The sequence below is a fragment of the Branchiostoma belcheri genome, unplaced genomic scaffold (genome assembly GCF_001625305.1).
Source record: "Branchiostoma belcheri isolate BF01 breed outbred unplaced genomic scaffold, Haploidv18h27 scaffold116, whole genome shotgun sequence".
Lineage (NCBI taxonomy): Eukaryota > Metazoa > Chordata > Leptocardii > Amphioxiformes > Branchiostomatidae > Branchiostoma > Branchiostoma belcheri.
This window is the reverse complement of record NW_017802558.1, coordinates 688,031-707,283: the sequence shown is the minus strand read 5'-3', so window position 1 is coordinate 707,283 and position 19,253 is coordinate 688,031. Positions and strand designations below refer to the sequence as shown.

The window sequence follows — 19,253 nt, the reverse complement described above, 5'->3', positions numbered from 1 at the left end:
CTTGGCTACCCAAGGCTCCCAAAACGTAATAAGGTGTGTTTCCTGATTTCATGCATACATCCCAGCCTGGCATGTTGGAAGAACGTACTGTAACCCTGGTTTTTCACGGTTTTCGTTGGATGTTTGGTCACTGTTGTATTAGAATTTTGCCCGTTGCAAAGGATATCTTTTCAACATAACATTTGGAAACTACAAACGTGGTGTTAACCTTATACATGTATATGCGAATATGACCTTATAATATGAGAATATAAAAATAATCTGATGTTCTGCCAAAGTGCTATGTACAATACATTACGGTTTCGCGCAGGTGCAGTACGTTCTGCCGACTGCTTACCACCTCCCTCCCCTCCTGCCTATAGGCCATGCTTGTGCGTCATCAGGACTTGTTGGTTACAGTTGTGATAGATGAGACAAGTAATGGGCACCTACATTTCATTTCATACTTATGTCTGACTTGTTTTTAAAGGGATGGTACAATGTTTTGCAGGGTTAGAAGTTGGAGCGCAGAGGGCCAACTTTGTGTATAAATCATTTCTCTGAATTTTTCATTCAGTTTCAACTGATTTTTTTTCATCATCATGTGGAGACGTGTAACTTCTTTTTCCATTACCGTTCTAGCTCTTAATTGATAATAAAAGTTCAACTTGGAGCCATGCACTATACAGTCCTGTGGTTTTTAGTCCCCGATGATCTCTGTGTGTGTGTGTGTGGTGGGGGGGGTTGCTGTCAACATAATGGTTGCAAGGAGCTTGGATGAAAGGCACAGGTTAGTGTATTGATTGAAGACAGGCTTCATGAAAATTTTTCAGCTGGACAGAGGGACACAAATTTTTAAACTGATTACACTGTGCCTCAACCTTCCCCTTAAATAACACTAACTTTGAATTCTTAAATAACAAACACTGCCGGTATATGGTTCAGGGGGAGTCAGAAAAACAATTTTCCTTCATAATGTGGTGTGAACTGGGAGCTTAACATAATGCTAGACAAAATACTAACCACAATACCTAAACTAGTCCTGGATGTAGCTTGGAAGTACATGTACATTGTATTATTATGATAATAGAGAGCTCTATGTAACAACAGAGACTACTATCCACATATTAAGTACATTTTTTGCTTCTTTCAACTGCAGTTATTTCAGCAAAACACATATTATTTGCAATAATTTGAGAACAACACATTTTTGGAATTTAAAAGTAGCTAAATATAAGATGCAAACATTTGATAAAAACAGGTGCAAGATAAAGCATTTAGTGCTTGGGACATTGTTCCATGGAATGTATCTACCCCTACCTCTCTGTCCTACTGCCCTGCCCTGCCTCATACCCAGTACTGGTTCCTTTTGAGTGTGGGCGCTGTTGTTCTGCAGTGGGACACCAGTTCTGGGTCCACCCCACTCCAGTCATAACCAAGCTTCTCGCTTCCCGATGACAAACTGGTCATGGAAATCCCATTTGGTGAACCCGCTTTTTGCTTGTGATCTTCCCCTGACAGTGGGGTGACCTTGACGCATGGCATTGTCGGACTGCACTCTGGTTTTGACGAGAATGTCGTGTGCATGGGAACGACCTCGGGTACTTTTTCGCCCTTCATCTTGCCCCTGTGAAGCATCGGTGGGCTGGAGCCAAGTTTATCTGGGCTCTCTGGATTCAGCGGAGGTATGGACACCACTCCGTCTGGAAGGTCTTCTCTCCTTTTGTCCCTCTTTCTCATACGGAAAACGACAAGCGCAATGACGATCAGAATCAGGAGGACTAATATGACAACAATCGGGATGACAACGGCCAGGTTGTCATGTCTGATGCGAGGGTTGATTATGCCGGTGTTTTGTCCATACCCCACCGATGGCTCTGTTGATCTTGGCATGTTTCCTTGTGTGAATTCATCAACACCATCTTGTATGGGCTTACCTCCCCTGTTAATGACATTTGGGTCTTTAAAGATGCCATCGGTAATATCGGAGTCCTCGTCAATGAGATTTGTGTCGACACCTGTTACTGAACCAACCGGGTACGTGTCTGTTACGCTCGATTCGTTGAACGTTGCATTTGTGGTGCTCTCTAGCTCCTCGGAGCGAGCCTTGGGCGGTAACAACTTGACACGGACGTTTGCCACGGCCGGCTGCACCCCCTCGGCGGCCACCAGCAGGCTGAACATGTCCGTGATGCTGGCCTTATTTGTTATGTTCACCATGTTTACCAAGAACATGACAGTTCCTGCCTCCAGGTCCCTTTGTGTGAACTCAGAAACCGGCACAAACGTAGCTGAGTCCACCAGCCGACCGTATGTAGGGTCTTCGATAACTCGGAACTTTGGGGGTGACCCCGTCAAGCTTTCCAGCTCGCTTCCATCTATCCAGTCCTTGTTTAGATGCACCCAACCCCCCAGGGTGACCTTCTGATCATTGACCTTCAACCTCGGGGCAACTGTTATATTGAATGTTTGATTAGACAGGACACTGTCAGATGAGTACATGGTGAACTTGAAACTATCCATGCCCTCAGATAATACTCTCTGGACGTACATCAATTTTTCTCTGTCCACATCGACTTGCTTGAACCTTGACACAGTTACATTATCCAACATGATGCTACCAAACTTTGGCGGGGATAAAACCTGAAACATGATGTTCTCTCTCTTGCCATTTGTGTACCCACTGAGGTGATTTCTTGTGATGGCCACACTCTTGCTACCTTGCAGGATATTTGCCCCAGTGTTGTTGACCAATGACACTGACACGGGCACAACAACCAGATTAAACAGCTTAAAGAGAGGCCTGTGGACTCCATCAGAAACTTGGAAGTAGAACACTCCCCTCGAGGGGGTGCCATCTTGAATATAAACCAACTTTCCGTCATTAATGTCTTTTTGGCTGAAAGTCCTGATGGATTCTGATGAATTTTGCAGGAATGCAAGGTAACCATTATTTGGACCATTGATTATTCTATAAATGATGTCTGAGGGAGGATTGTCAGGGTCAACTGTGTTTAAGTTCTCAGAAGTGATAGTGGTACTAAAGCCTTGAACAACCTGGAGGGAAGGATTCTTGGTCAACAGTTTAAATGGTTGGTCGTTCACTGGAGAGATACTGATATTGAATTTCTCAGAAACCAATGTTTTCTGCTTCAGCAGTGCCTGTTCTTGTAACGTTGCCAACCCCCTTTTTTCCAGCCAAACAGAGAATTCAAACATGTCGGCAGTAGTGTCTGAATCATCGTGTTTGTATTTGAGCTGCCCTTGGTTGATTTTATCTTGCGTCAGCATAACAGGCCTGGAGATATTTTGGTCGTTGAGTTTGAGGACCCCATTTCTGGGCAGGCTCGTCAGGTTGTATCTCACAACATAATCAGACAGCTGCTCTCCCCCTGCACGCCGTAGCAAGTTTGAGGCATCCAAATGTTCCATCAAAATTGTACCACCCCTGCCCTCGGTAATTGTTAATCCAATATTTGCCGACAGTTCAGTCTGATTGACTACATTCCCATTGTTGTACAAGATAGAAATCTGAAACACTTGTTCGGGGATAGCATCGGCTAGAGCGGAGGAAACGTTAAACATGAATTGGTCTACCTGTGTCCAGGAGTCCTCTGATAATGTCCGGTGGAGGTAGGCAATCACTCCCTTATTGACTTCCTCTTGCGTGAAGGAGGAAACATCCACGGTGCTATTGTCGGGAAGCACTTTGACGAGCTTCCCCAACTTGGGTGGCGACGTGATCGTGAACACGATTGTTCTATTTCCCTTGCGATCGTTCGTCACCGCCTTCAGGTTCTGCACGGTAAGCACCTGCCGAGTCCGGGGATATGCTTTCAGCTCATTATTGTTCTGGAGCGAGATAACCAAGGGTTTGGCCGTGATGGTGAAGATCTTGCGATCGTCGATGTTCTTCCCGTCGTTGACTTGAAAGCGGAAGCCTCCCGTCGACGCACCTGCAGAAATGAAAAAAGTCAGCAGGAATACTCCAAGGCAACAGATAACGAGGAAGGGGCAGTTGCAGTAGTCCTTGGAGAAATGCATGATCCGTCGCCTTGTGGTTCTCCAACAAGAGACTGCTCGTTGCTGCCGTCCGTGCCTCTCCTCCAGCATTATGGCCTCTCGCAGGTAATTAAACAGCACATGCGTAGGCACGCGCTCCCCCAGCCCACTGATAATCTCACAGCCATGCTGTCACCTGCAGCCTATTGTCGTATGACGGAGCAGGGAGATAAATCAGTCTCAATAATTATTGCCGCGGCCCGGCGTCCTTGCCTACCCGGCCATCCTGTAGTAACAAAACTCCAAATTAATTCCACCGCAAACCGCATCAGCAGAATAAGAGAGACCCACAGTACGTCATGTCCATGGACCCGGCGTTCCCCCTCTCCGCTAACTATCACACTGGGGCCACCAGCTGCACCCCTCCACACCAATACATTCAATGGCTGCAATTTCCAATCAATGAACCTTAATTTCCTTTCAAGTACCGTCAGTTGGAACATGACTCTAAAAGCGTCTGCCGCCCCACGTGGGAAGGCCAGCTAATGTCCTCAGGCCACATGATTTAGGTGGATTGTTAAAGACCAGGGCAGGTTGATTTCAGGCTTGGATTGAGATGTACAGGTCTAATATATGCGCTTCACTTCATCACCTGTCCCGCTCCGAGAGTTTAATACATTAACTCATCCAGATGCGGGGTCTTTACAGTCGTGATAGGACCCTGTGGATTTCCTACATCCAATCGGATTGGAAATGCATAATCAAAGTTATGTATTCAAATCAGCATTAGCATAATATAATAACATTAGCATCTTTACATAAGGAACCAATCCCTGACAGCAACTTCGCTCCACAGCCACTTTCAGACGATGCGTTTCCTTGTGGTCATCCCTAATGATGAAAAAATGGAAATATTAAACATACATAAGTTGTCCCTGCAGGCGGGATCAATCCCTCTGGATACTGTTGATGTGAAAATGAAATTAGATAAAATTATTACAGTTACCCAAGGGCCCGGAGGAATTGCCACTGCTCCCAGTTTAATCAATCGGAACCAGTTCTGTCAGATGTGTTTGACAATGAGTTGGAGGAAATGCCTGGGCCAGTAGTGTTCTGCCTCATAATCATGATAAAAACAGGTTCTCCCCCTCAATTATTCACAACCTCAACAAAAATATGTTTCTAGGGTTTGTCCATAAACAACAAAAGCCCATAAAAAATGGCAAGGCAGTACTATAAACTAATCATAGCTACCGGATACTGATTCATGATCTCATTCAAGACAGACCTCATCCCATTAGGTAAGTCCCTGTATCCATTGATCACAGTTGGCCAGGACACCCCACTTAAATGCAGCACTATTTACACCGCTCAGGTTTCTTCACAACCTTGCGTACTACATCACAATGCTCTTTGTGTGATTGGGATATCAAGCCCAATACCAGTTTGGGATGGCGGGCCCCTTTCTTCCAGCATCACCAGTAATTGATATAAAGCGAGCGGGGCTAGCGTCCAAGTTCTGCCTCAGGAAAGGACATCTGTACATTAATCCAGGCTCCATGTGATGACTTCTCATGTGTTAACAAATGGCTCTACATGTTTGTAGTTTCCACTTCTGCCATGGCAAAGTTTGTAGCTGCAGTCAATGAATTGTGAAAGACACATATGCATAGGTAACAGACTGTATCTGCTTTATTCCGTCAGGTGGTGCCGGTGGCGCTAAATTTGGCAACCCATCAGAGTACGGAACAGATGTTGTGGATGGAAATGAAATTCCGCTACGCGATTTGAGCAGCCAAGTTTTTCTCCTTGGCCTTGAAGAGTAGTGAAATAATTTCTGGAAACACTAACAAGTGCCGGGGGATGATGAATTTGACAGGCCTTGCATCAGCACTGAATATATAATGATAACTTTGGCAGAACGTATCATATTCTGTTTGCATATACAAGGATGATATCCCGTCTATAATCTCTAAATATTTGTCGGAAAAAATGTGTGCAATTCTAAAGAAACTTTGACCAAAGATTCAACAGAGGCCATGGTGAATTCTTTTGTAATGCCAAGACAACAACTCCCATACATGTACATACATGTAGCAAGGCTTTCAAAATGTCAGTTGGCTAGCAATGGAATTTCTAAATAACTCACAGGAAAATAATACATGTAAGTTCTCCATGAAGATACCTTTTAACCATATGTCAGAAAATTAGAACAGAACATATTTCATGGCAACATATGCCATCCTCAGAAATGTTAAGATTATGTACTATACATCCTGTAAGCTAATACACTAATTCATTCATTTTCATCACTATACAACAGTTAAAGAGTACGTTTAACACTTAAGCAAGACAATCTAACTTCGATTTTACAACTAATACTACAATGTCTAATGGTCTAAAAATTTCTGGATTACGCCATAATTGCCTGGAAATTGCCACCCTCCCTGTGGAGATCATAAATGTAGAGATAGGAACACAGACCAGTTTAAGTGGCACCCTGCACGGTAAAACCATTTCACCACATTTGATCAATCATTTGCCTTTTTGTATATTAGACAATGGGATATTCTCATTTCTACATACAAACTGCAGTATATTGCAGTAATACCGCAAGTTTTCTTGTAGTTTCTGCTGTATTCAAAGGTAAACAACAACTGGTAAACATCAATAGAGGATACCGGCCATATACATTGTAGTGCCATGCATACTGTTCTTTTGAAATTCTGAATCAGTCTTCTCAATATGTGAGCTTACCACTTAAAGCTAAACGATGATGTACGCTTATCCTAAAATCACCCCAAATCCCATCCACACAGCTTGTGACAGATTTAATAGATGATTGTTAAATTCCTATCCTTCAGTACTGGCGAGGTATAGCAGAGAGCTTAATGTGTCAGTACATGCAGGTATATTGTACCTTAACTACAGAATCTTATATACATCTTCACATTTACAGGCCATACAGATGGTACGTTCTTAAAGTCTTTACTATGCATTTACTACTGTTCTTGAGTTGTCATGCCAACGTAAAAGTTTTATCACATTCAAGTGCTAGGTGTACATGCAGGTAAATCTATGTCATCACCACACAAAGATATATGGAGCATAGCATATAACAACGATGAAGGTATTGTTCATAGATGTAAAATTGCAAAACCAGAATTTAAAGTACAATGTAGTCTGGTAGTAGTCTGGTGCCCTAGGCTATAGATCATTTTGTACGTTATTATTTCGCTGGCACTCTTACACACGCACACACACATGCACATGCACACACATGCACACACACCCTACCATAAATATATTAGTCAAGTATGAAAACAATCTCATTTAAATTCTCGTCACAGCTATCTAGAATTATCGCAGTTCCCCAGAATCAGCCTTGCTAATCATTCAAATTTTACAGACGCTGCCTTCACAAATGGAGTTGCTTTACAACATATGTATTTACATGCGATTTAAGTTCACCACGATATCATCATATGGTGGAAAATTTTTGATAGCAACTGCACTTCGAAACCCTGGGGTCAATTGCTACTTCTAGACATCATTAAGTTTCTTTCAGGGATGTAAATTATTCTGTGCTAAAAAAATCCAGCGCTACGTGTCCTACGCTACACAATTGTTGGCTTTTAAGTCTGTACAAAGAAAATCCACACGCCCAGATCTAGAAAACCACCTGTTTTCATGTTTATTTGAATCTTGTTCATGGGATGATGGGAAAAGCCATTTCATGACTAACAGCTGGACAGAGATGGGGCATGACACTTGCAAACATGGTCACTTTGCAATCTTTGTATTTCGATAAATATAACAGACAGAAAATTAAGAAAAATGCTGCAGTTGCATTTATAGTCCTGTCCTTGGTGCTGAAGTATAGCTGTGATGATACTTTCCAACCTAGGATGGATTCTGTGACATTAGACCATGTTGATAATATCATAGATGACATCCTTTGGGAACCCCAAAACTGATGCCTTCATGAAGAAATCTATGTGATCATGAAGGTTAAACATGACTACATGTACAATACACACAGAGTACAATATGATGAATAATAGGCCTAATTGTCATTTCTTCACGTTTTCTTCTTTGCCTTTGGCATTGGTTTTGGCATACTACGACATTAGTAATATTCCAATATTTGTCTTGCAATTTATGGCATATGGCACATATTTACCCATTTTGCAGTTGCTTTGTACAATTTACAGTATGGTCGAAGATTTCTGTTTAGAAATGGACGGAAATTCGTGTGCGCGTGCGGATGTCATCCATATAATCAAATCAGATGCATTACAGTCCTGTCCTTGCTGCTGAAGTGTAGCTGTGACGAAAGTTTCCAACTTACAACGGATTCCTTGACATTGCCCAGACATGAACCTACTGTGAAACCAGACTTTATGGTGATATGCACACGGGGAAGGAACATACATCAGACGGAGTAAAGTGGTTGTCTCGAGTGACTGTTTTTGCCCGAGAGTCTGAAGTCCATTAAAATGAGTTTCCATCTGGGTTGGTCTGACTTTTAGTCCCACTCAAGACAGATGCCAGAATTGCTGGGCTGAAGCATTTGGGCATTTACCGCAGCCTAGTGAATTCTCGGGCTCTTCTTTAAATCGTCGTGTTGGCAGTTGCAATCAGTCTAAGAGCATTTGGAAACTCGTCTTTGAATCATCTACCATCAGGGGATAACAAGGATAAGGCTGGGTGAATGGATGTACCAAACTTACAAATGGATGGAGCTAGAGTGATCTCTTAATGCTAAAAAATCAGTCCTGCGAAATGGGTGCTGAAACAGGTTTTGATGACCCTTCAGTGTATAAGCAATCTAGATGTGATTGGCAAAGCTCTTCGCACAGCCTTGACATGGCTTATACATTGTAATGTTACTGCCTAACATTTATACGTTTAAGTCTTATAGCCGGGCAGCTTTAGTTGTGCATTATGATGTTTCAGGAACATGTGCTGCTTTGCTTTTGATACTTACACTCAGTTGGTTAATCTCATGTAGTATTCTTTGAGTCATTTGGCAATGATGATCTTGCCTTTTAGATGTAAATACTTTAGTTTCCCTTCATGTTTAAAAAAAGTCCCTTCTCGCATCAAGTGACACATAGGGTGGCGCCCATCTCTGTTTCAATAGCACTGGACCACACATGTACAGCAGTGCAATCACTACAGCAGGGGGCTAGTGCACTGGTAGTGGTATATGTTCAACTCCCATACTCTTTCCCAAATGCTGAGTGCTAAGCAGCAAAAGCAGTATGTACCATTTGTAAAGTCTTTGGTATGATATGGCCGGGGATCGAACTCACGACCCATACCGAATGCAAATCGAGCACTCTACCCACTTGGCCATTGCACTGACTCTGTTAATGTAATCCTTGAAATATCTTGATGCAGTGTCCCCACAAAAAATACCTCAAGCCATTACAACTCCTTATACAGGCAGGTTAGGTATAACCTTGACATGGCCCCAGTGTTGTGTGGCTACTAAGAAATATCCTTTAACACTCTCCTGAAACAGCTAAAGATTGCTGCAATATATTTTCTTTATTTTACAGCGACTTGAAATAGCCTGCACAGGTAAACATATTTATTGCCGCCGAGCCTGACCAATGGTGGGTTCATTTCTCCAGGCCATACAATTTTTACAGCCTTCAAATTTTCCCCCAAACTCGACCATAAATGATTAAGCCTGCTTAATTGAAAACCCAACTGCAGGAGCCGGCAAGCCAAGCTCTATCGCCGTTAAGAATTACGGTGATCTTGGAACAGATGACTCCAAATTAGGAGCCTGTTTTTCACAATTGAATCCCTCTGAAGCATGTCAGAGCAAGATGCCATTCGTCCACCAGCCATGGAACACGCCAACTTCAAATATACATGTTGGTGGTTTAATATTTCAGGTGTAATAACCCCACTGACAATGAGAAATATCCCGCTGAAACACCACAAATATATTGATTTTAGATCAAATGGGCTATATTGTTCCTACATGTATGTGGCAAGATTATATTCTTTAGATTTCGGATTTGAAAATAGATCAAGTGCATCTACTCCATGGAAAATATGCAATGCGCCACATGTATGGGTGGTGAAATGAAATTTTCATACAAAAAGCATCCAGTGTCATCTTCAACCTAGTTGTAATAGATATGTAGAAATATGTCTAGTTTAAAAGTGTCATGATTGACCTTTCATGATAATGCACATAAGTACCTGTTTGGATTTATTATCTAATTATCCTGAATACGTAACCTTTTGATTAAGCCCAAGTGAGTAGATACATGTCTGGTGTTACAGTTGACAGGGTAATGAATAACTAGAGAACAGAGCCTGCCTGATAGGAGTAGACATCTGTAAGGCATAAGAAAGGGGGAAGCTAGGAAACTACTGTCATGTAATGTTGAAAATTCAACATAAATCATACAAAAAGGACATCATCTTAATTTGTGTAAGTATGAAGGTGAAAACAAATAGCTTTATTAGTCTGCTTTATGTATATATGATGTCCCTATTATTCAATGTAAATGAAACCATAAAAATTAATGAAAACACAATTTACTGATTTTATCACACTGTGCCTGTTATTAGCTAACACCCGCATGCCATTGGCAAGAAATTACTCGTAAGTCTGGCATTTTCTAAAATATTTATTGTTCCAATTCGCATTGGTTATGGTGACTTTGACATAACTGTAAGCCTCATATGGTTCCAGAACACCATTTGCGGGCAAGAATAGATACTGGGCATCAATAGAGGGATCACCATTTGCGTGTGCAGCTAAGTACCTTAACACATGCCGACATTTTTGGCTAAATCATGTCCTCTTAATTAGCACATATAAAAGAGAAGACTTCCTTTTATGGCATTCTTCCCCCAGGTGAACACAAAAGCTGTTTCTTGAAACTTTATTGCCATTGATTACTGTACCGCAGAGACTGCTCTGCTCTTGCCGAAGTGAGCACCAAACCGTTAATATTGGAAACTGTGAGGGCTCTCCCCATTTGTTCTCAATAAGGCCATGTTGATTTGATTACATGGATGACATCCTCTGGGAACTTCCAAAACTGATGTGAGCATGCAAAGAAAAAACAAGTTTGGCAAAAAAAAATTGTCTTTATTATGAAATCTACGTGGTCATGAAGATTGAACAAATGACTAGTGCGGTATGGCAAAAAATTGTCTTCATTTTAATTCCTTCCCCTTTTTTTCCTTTGGAATTGATTTTAGCTTTCTACCACATCAGTATCATTTGACATATTTCATCAATTTACGGCATGTACTTGCTCATTTTGCAGCTACTTTGTATGGTTTACAGTATGATTGATGACTTGTTTTGGGGGGAGGGATGGACGAAAATCCATGCCTGCACAGATGTCATCATTATAATAAAATAAGCATGGTCTAAGTGGTATGGTAAAAACAAAACAAAACAAAACAAAACAAAACAAGACATCAGTGTGTATCAGTTATGTATCTTTTGTTCAAAAGGTGCCAGATTTTTTTTTCTCTGTCCTTCAATATCCATGATTTTGTGAATGTCATGAAGGAAAAATCAAGATCTGTCTAGACTATAATTGCAGTAGTGACTGAGGCTGCAAAACTTATAGTTTTATGGTTGTCTACAAGGTTAAAAGTCACAGCTCCACAAAATGTCCTGTGCACATTGACATTTCCTGAAGCCTAAACTCCCAGACTGTATCAAATACTGGTCACTTTACATTTGCTAACACATCACTTTGACGGTTAGAAAGATATTAGACTTCAGATCTAATAAGATTTTCCAACTTCCCAGTGCCATTCCAAATCTAAGGCAGGCACAGGGAAGTTGGAAATTATTCAAGAAGGCCTGCTCTCCTCTCTATCTACAGTGCTTCGACAGTAAAAGTGTTTCAACAGGAAATGAAGCACCCTTTAAATGGAAACTCACAGATTCGCAGCTGCCTGCACTTAACATCTACCTAAACCCTCATCTGTATCCCTTTCTACCTTCATTTATCCTGTCTCGAGCCCTTCCTTCCCAGACACACTTGAATTAAGTCGGAGCTGCCTCTAATTTGTAGGCAGGCCAGGTGCTGCCATCGATGGCACCTCTGACCACATGAGGAGGCCATAATCAATTCTTTAATTTGGCCCTACAACCTGCTGATATCCAACTTTCCATCCCGCCTCCAACCAGACCCCCGGTCTCCTTCGCCGATAGATTGTACTTAAAAGGTTGGCAGCAGATTTTCTCATGTTGCTACAGGTGCACTTGAACTTTCCGTCAGTTACATGTACATTTGAGCTTTCTGTCACCGTGAGTGAAGAACGAGGTTTGGATACTGTAAATCACATTTTTTCACGGTAATGTTATATTGTGGTTTTCCTGGTCATACAGCTGTATCATTACTGTGAACAACTAATTTGTAGACGTTCTTTTTGCTGCACCTGCTGCCACCAAGAAAGTATAGTTCCGCAAACATGTCCATCTTTTTCAGACCACAAACTTTTGCTACCACGAACATAAAGTCATTTGCAGTACTGTAAATTTTTCTGCAGGAAGGGACAGGAGGTATCTGACTGTGCTACTGTGCTAAAGAATTGTTTCAACCTCAAACTAAAACACCAACTAATTCAAAAGTGGTATTGTCACCTAAAGTTTGACAATATATGTACTGGAAATTTGATGAATTCTGCAATAAAAAAAAGGTGTGGTTCGCTCAAGGGTTCTAGATATCAGCCAGCTACCAAACCATACATCAATGTAAAATAATCCTTGACAGAAATCTTTCTGGAATATAATGATTAGATGTACAATGTAGATCATTGAAAGTGAGCACATACGTAATTACTGGCACTGTCAACGTTTCACGTGTGCATCGACTCTGCCGTTGCGCCAAATGAAGTACGCAAAATGCAGCCTGACTGTATGATGCATAAAGAGATAGGAATCCCTTCCCCCCACTGACAGGTCAGGCCACATGCGGAGGGAGCACGGCCACCCAGATTGGCTACGGTCTGTCGGCCCTAATCAATGGACAACAACACACTTCTCCACTCCCACAGATTAAGCAACGCCAAGGTCAATCTGCAGATTGCACAGAACACAATTGGAGACGCACTCCAGCTCCAAGATAAATGAACAGACAATTGAATAGATAAATGAATCCTGCAGAGAGAGTCACTCAGCACCACAATCTGCATGTTGTTGTCTCTTTCAATGAGAGCTATTCCAAGATCGCTACTGTAACATCCTAGCCATTGTTTTTAATCAGATTAACAACTAGAAAGGTAACATTTGCAAAGCAAATGCATAATCTTTACCTTCGCATATGGCTGCTCTGTTATTCTTACTCAAACACATTCATATATGGACAAAAATCTAAATCCCTCCTGCATTAAAATTGCAACATAATATAACCCAACACTAGTTACAATGGTGATAGACGTCTGGTGACATTGACCTTATTGGTTTGGAGAAGAAGAGGAAGAACCTGAGGGAAAACGATATGTTTTCCTTCGGTAAACATAATCAAAACTTAAGAATCATTTCCATTTAATAAGGTTTAATATTTTTTTTAAGTTTAATATGTTGAAGTTTGGAAGTACATACATGTACATGTAGTGTACTTTTTAGATTACCACCTGACTAGAAACACGCAATTTAGCCTATGGCTGCTATGTGTTTTGATGAACAAACCTTTCATTCAAACCTTTCATTCGTCTTTTCATTCATTTCATTCAACTCAGTAGAATAAACTTCAATACGACATAGTTGCCAGGTAAATGTAGTGCAAAGAGAAAAAAAAATACAGCTCCCCTTACGGCAGTAACAGGCTGCTTTCCCACACTGAATACCAGGAACCAGTTCAGATTTTCATGAGCACGGCTACATGTAAGCACACGGTAACGACTCCCCTGAACGCAACGCTGAATAATTTACAACATCCTCTCGAGAGAACTAAAAACTTCTGGTGGTACAGATATGCAAGCATGGGTCCCTACATGTAAGTCACACGGCGTACTGGCAAAGATTTCAAAAAGTTGTACCACAGGCAAGTTGTAAATCACTACCACGGTACAACTACAACTTGCTCTTTACATGGTGCTCATTCACACCTTTAAGAAGTGAGCCTCTAGCCTTAGGCTGAAGCTATGTATTCCCTTCCAATCTCATTTTCTTCTACCAAATCCTCTCCTTCCTCCAACTTCAACTTTAAGTTATCCTGTGTGAATCAACGGCTCCAAACTCTATACGTTTGGGAGGATTCTTCACCTTTATCCGTCCTCTTTCCCAGAGGATTCCTTCACGTATCTGCCTTCTATCATCTAAGCTGCAGAAATGCCTCAGCATGCGTCCAATGCTGCAGGCAATTGCTTCCTCACTGCTGAGACCCCTAAACCCCTTCGCTGGCTATGGATCGGCCGTTTGCAGAGTAATGCATCACCGTGGAAGGGCCCGAAGATTAGGGTCGGACAGCACCGGGGCTGGTCATACATCTTGGCTTCTTACCACCGCAGCTACCCAGTCCTGTGAGGAATGGTGGGTGCGTTGCCTTGACGATGGAGGAAAGAATCTGCTATATCATGCAGATTCATTTTCTTAAACTATAAAGAAAGAGTTTATTGCACATACGTGTCCAAGGGCTAATTGTGAGAACAAACAACATGTGTGATAAAGAGAATACAGTGATATAAGGGAATACATCCAACCTTCTGCTACATTCTACAACGAACATGTATATGGTATTAGTTTTGTTGGGGTTGACTTCTTTTGAGGCAATGGAAGACGTATAATACAAAATATATGTTTGATGATGACACTTGAAAACAATTAAAACAACTTATACAGCAGTTAGATGGACTTTTACCAGTATACCAAGTACAAGTGGTTTAAAAAGCTGCTCTCCTTAAAGGTCGTTTAAATGTTTTATTGGCAGAGATGAGTACATGTACAAGCCATAGGGATTTAACTTCACCTACGAAGGAAAGGTTACCCATCAAAAGGAAGGACTAGATCAATTGGCTACAAAAAGGTGGTTTTATGTAATGATAAACTTACCCTACTAGTGACACCAAATTCACATTTAAAACCAGCTCGTATTTTGTTTGATTGCCTTTTTTCCAGCAGGTGGAAGTTTGTTCCTAGCACAGTTAGATCTGAGGCAGCAAAACATGAGTTGAAAGACTATCCAGATTAGTTACATTTTTCTCAGGCACTCCTTTTATGCAACTTTCAAGGTTTGATTGGCACCTATCTACTACATACATGTACATGATAGACACTGCTGCTTCACCCTTTTCTATGTTACAGTATCTATTCATAAACCACAATATGTGCCTCTATGCATTGCTAAATTTAAAATCCAGACAAAAGTGCTAAATACAAAACTTATCTTAAAGATAGTTTAGAAAGGCAATGTGTATACATGTATAATATATTATGCATATCAATGAAATACTAGTACAAGAGACAGATCAATGTGCCTGATGATAGTCAGCTATGAAGTCCTGATTATTGTTTTCAATAAATCAATGAATGTAGAGTCATGCTACATAATAGTGATAAATATATTTCTTCCTAGCAAAAGAGTTGTGACATGTAAAGGACTTTGATTAATACAATGTAGATAGCCCTATCCTATCTTTTCAATTCTCTAGATATACATGCATTGTTACCCTATTGTATACATAAGGGCCCCCACCCCTCCAATTTGGTTTAGTGCAACCCTGTACCTTGCAGATTCAATATATTAAAGGTGATGTTGATTTGACTATATGGATGACATCCTCTCGGAACCACAAATCTGATGCGAGTGTGCGAATAAAAAAAGTTTGGCAAAAAATGTTGCCTTCATTATGAAATCTATGTGGTCATGATGATGAAACAAATGACTAAACACACTGACTAAATAAGTATGGTAGGTCAAATAATAGACTTCCTTTTAATTTCTTCACATTTTCTTCTCTGCCTTTGGAATTGATTTCAACATTCTACATTAGTATCGTTTTCCAATATGTTTTTCTGCAATTTGTGACGTATATTTTCTCATTTTGCAGCTGCTTTGTATGATTTACAGTATGTTTGAAAACTTCTTTTTTTTTTTGGAAATGGACAAAAATTCATGTGCGTGTGGATGTCATCCATAAAATACAATCAACATGGCCTAAGTCAGTAATGGGGCCAGGCTTCAATAAGAGTCTTGCTGCTTCTGCTATATCCTTCCTGATCTTCTTGAGTTATCCTATGCATATGTATGTTCATTCCTGATAAAGAACAAGTACCAAAGGGTCAAGGCAGGAATGGCATAATAACGGTAACAGGTTGGAGTTTTTCATCAGGGATGGTTTTCGTGGCATATTGTCATTCCCCCGGACCCTTGGGCAGTGGATCGATGGGGAACAGGGAACGTGCGTCATCCCACATAAATTGTGTTGTCCCAGTATCACCTTAGTTTTGTAAGGCCACAACAATGTCACTTGTTGGTTCTCGACAGGGCGAAAAAATTACAACAGGCCTAGGCATGTACACAAGGTTTTGAACACCTGTCCTTGGTGCTGAATTAGCTGTGGTTCGTTCTGGTCTGTGGCTGTGCTAAGCTTTTCTTTGACTGTTCTGAACTGAAATGGACATAAAAAATAAAAGTCAAGAACAAAAAAGTTGTATGCTTCCAACTTTGTCAACAGTACCAAAGGGCTGTCCTTTGAGCACGAAAAAGCTTTTGAACACCTGTCCTTGGTGCTGAATTAGCGGTGGTTGGTTCTGGTCTGTGGTAAGCTTTGTTGTATTGTTCTGAAATGGCCATTAAAAAATTATAGAACAAAAAAAAGTTGTATGCTTTCCCCTTGTTGCCCACTACGAATTGTTACAATCAGAGCCCCCAGAGTCCTTTAATCACGAAAAAAAAGCTTTTGAAAAGAGCTCTCCTTGGTGCTGAATTAGCTGTGGTTTTGCTGTGGTACGTTCTGGTCTGTAAGCTTTCTTTTCCTGTTCTGAAAGGGACATTAAAAAGTTATGGAGCAAAAAAAGTGCTGTATCCTTTTCCCTTGTTGTTGCACACTATGATTCTTTAAGATCAGAGACCCCCCCACTGGTACATGTACAGAGTACCCATCTGTCAACCTTCTTTTACACATCACTGCTTACGTAGCTCAGGGCGGTTTATTACATCCCCAAACACTGTTCTCCCTTTCCTTCACCTGACAGAACGCATGATTGAGATTCCGCTCAGGAGACAGCGACGTAGGTGTTAAGACACACACACACACAGGCAGGATCTGGGCTAATATTACACATCCCCGGAGTCCCATTCAGCCGCCTATCTAAGAAGGGCGGTTTTGTTCCTCATGCCACCCGATACAGCCATAAAGCACTCGACAATGCAAACCCTGAATGCAAATACGGAACATGGCTTTTTTTATCTTTCCCCAGAGAAATAATTCACACACACTTTATACCTTACGGGTTAAAGGGATCACACTGGAGGGCTCTCCCGACCTTTCCTAAACAGGACAGCTTTTCCATGTTATTGAGACTCACCTGGTGACTTACCCCCGTCACACAGATAGAACAGAAGTTAAAAATACACAGGGACTACATCTGCTGCATTACAATTGTAGTGGGGACCTTAAAAAAAGGGAGGGCTGCTTCACTATATACATGTGACAGGGGTGTATGACACGTTCTTAAACAAAGTTGGATATGTGTCTGTCCGTCAAATAGATATAGAAGTCAAACACTGCATTTTCTTACTCATACATGTATATACATCATAATTAGGTATCTGTTTATTACAATATTGGGTAATGGGAGGGGGGCGCACTGTAGTACTGTACAAACCGCTGATTGTTGTTGATTTTTGAGTATGTGGCATAGCAGAAAAAGTTGCAGCTGCTCAAGACATTTTTAGAAGGCCTCACTACCACTGTTTCCATAACTAGTATAAGGTGGCTGTCTTAGTGACTACATTTTCGTACCTGTGGCATTATGATAGTGGACGTTATCACACAGCATTCTGTCAAATGTTTATGAAGAAAGATTAATAATTTCTGTGGATGACATCAAAATGTACTCTGTAAATAATTTCATCAGGTTGGTTAATGATTGAATAGTTAAGTTCTATTATTCACAATCACAACTATTTGTTTTACATGAGCCCTGATAAAGATGACAGATGGTCATCGAAACATCGTCTCATGTAAAACAAACAAGTGGTTGTGAATAAAAGAACTTTTCTATTCAATCAAAATGTAATGATTCTAAACACCATCATACAAGGGTGCCTTTTTGGTTGACTTTCTGGTTGATGAAGTTTGGGGTAATGTTTGAAATCATGTTTGTAGCTCTGAACAGCTATGACTCGCCAAGAGCCAATCAGCAAGCTAGATTGACATAAACTTAAAAAAAGATCTACCGCCTGACCAGGTAAGCAGACGCACGGCACGGAAATTGGTGAGTTTCCTGTGTAGGAAAGTCAACACCTACAAAATGTAGGTGGAGAGATTCCACATGTGTGGGATCCGGAATGTCACAACTTTGCAGGGAAGATGGGTGTTCATGGGAACTGCAAGGTAATTTTCAAGTACTAGTCAGGCAAACATTGTGTGGACAAGTTTGTGCTTGTAACTGACATCACGACATCACCCCATACAAGAAATTATATCATACCTGGGCCGTAATAATGTTTGATACCAGTGTTCTGGCCCATGTGATAACTAGCGGTACAACTCGGGATTCTAAATGTTCCATGGAATAATTAGAACATGTTTCGCCTTCATGTTCTGCTTTCAAAAATTTGAATACGAGATTTGGACGTTGGAATTGATGTTGTATTTTTTGGTTCAGGGTCATTAAATTTGGGCTCATTCCGCATTGGAAGGAGTGTTTTCTTGGGTGGGTACGACATAAATAAAATACAACATGGTGTATTCTGCATCACAGAATACAGAATATACAATGTTGTATTCTATATGTACATGTAAATAGCTTGCAAGCACAACACACGTCAATTCTGAACTTGCTGAACTTTATTCCAACACATGGATACACGAGGATCAAATCTGCATTGACCACTGTCGCCTTCATCAGGATAAGTAATGACCAATCACTTCCGAACGTAAACCTGCAAGAGTTACAGACACGTGACCTTATTCACACAAGACGTTACGGATACGTGACGTCAGCAACAAGGTTGCCTCTCAGTGAACTAAACTTAATACCTAAATTAAACCTGAAACTATCCCTTATACCTGAACTAAACTTAATACCTAAAAGATTTCTA

General features: G+C 41.0%; 1 protein-coding gene across 1 annotated transcript in view; it reads right to left on the bottom strand.

The window, feature by feature from the left end:
* Positions 1-240: 240 nt before the first annotated feature.
* The window catches only part of LOC109462422 (chondroitin sulfate proteoglycan 4-like), a 134,402-nt gene continuing 115,389 nt past the window's right edge, over positions 241-19,253 (bottom strand). Inside the window, 1 exon segment of the mRNA XM_019758973.1 lies at positions 241-3,935. Within this exon segment, the coding sequence (XP_019614532.1) occupies positions 1,327-3,935 (2,609 nt within the window). The 3' untranslated portion in view covers positions 241-1,326.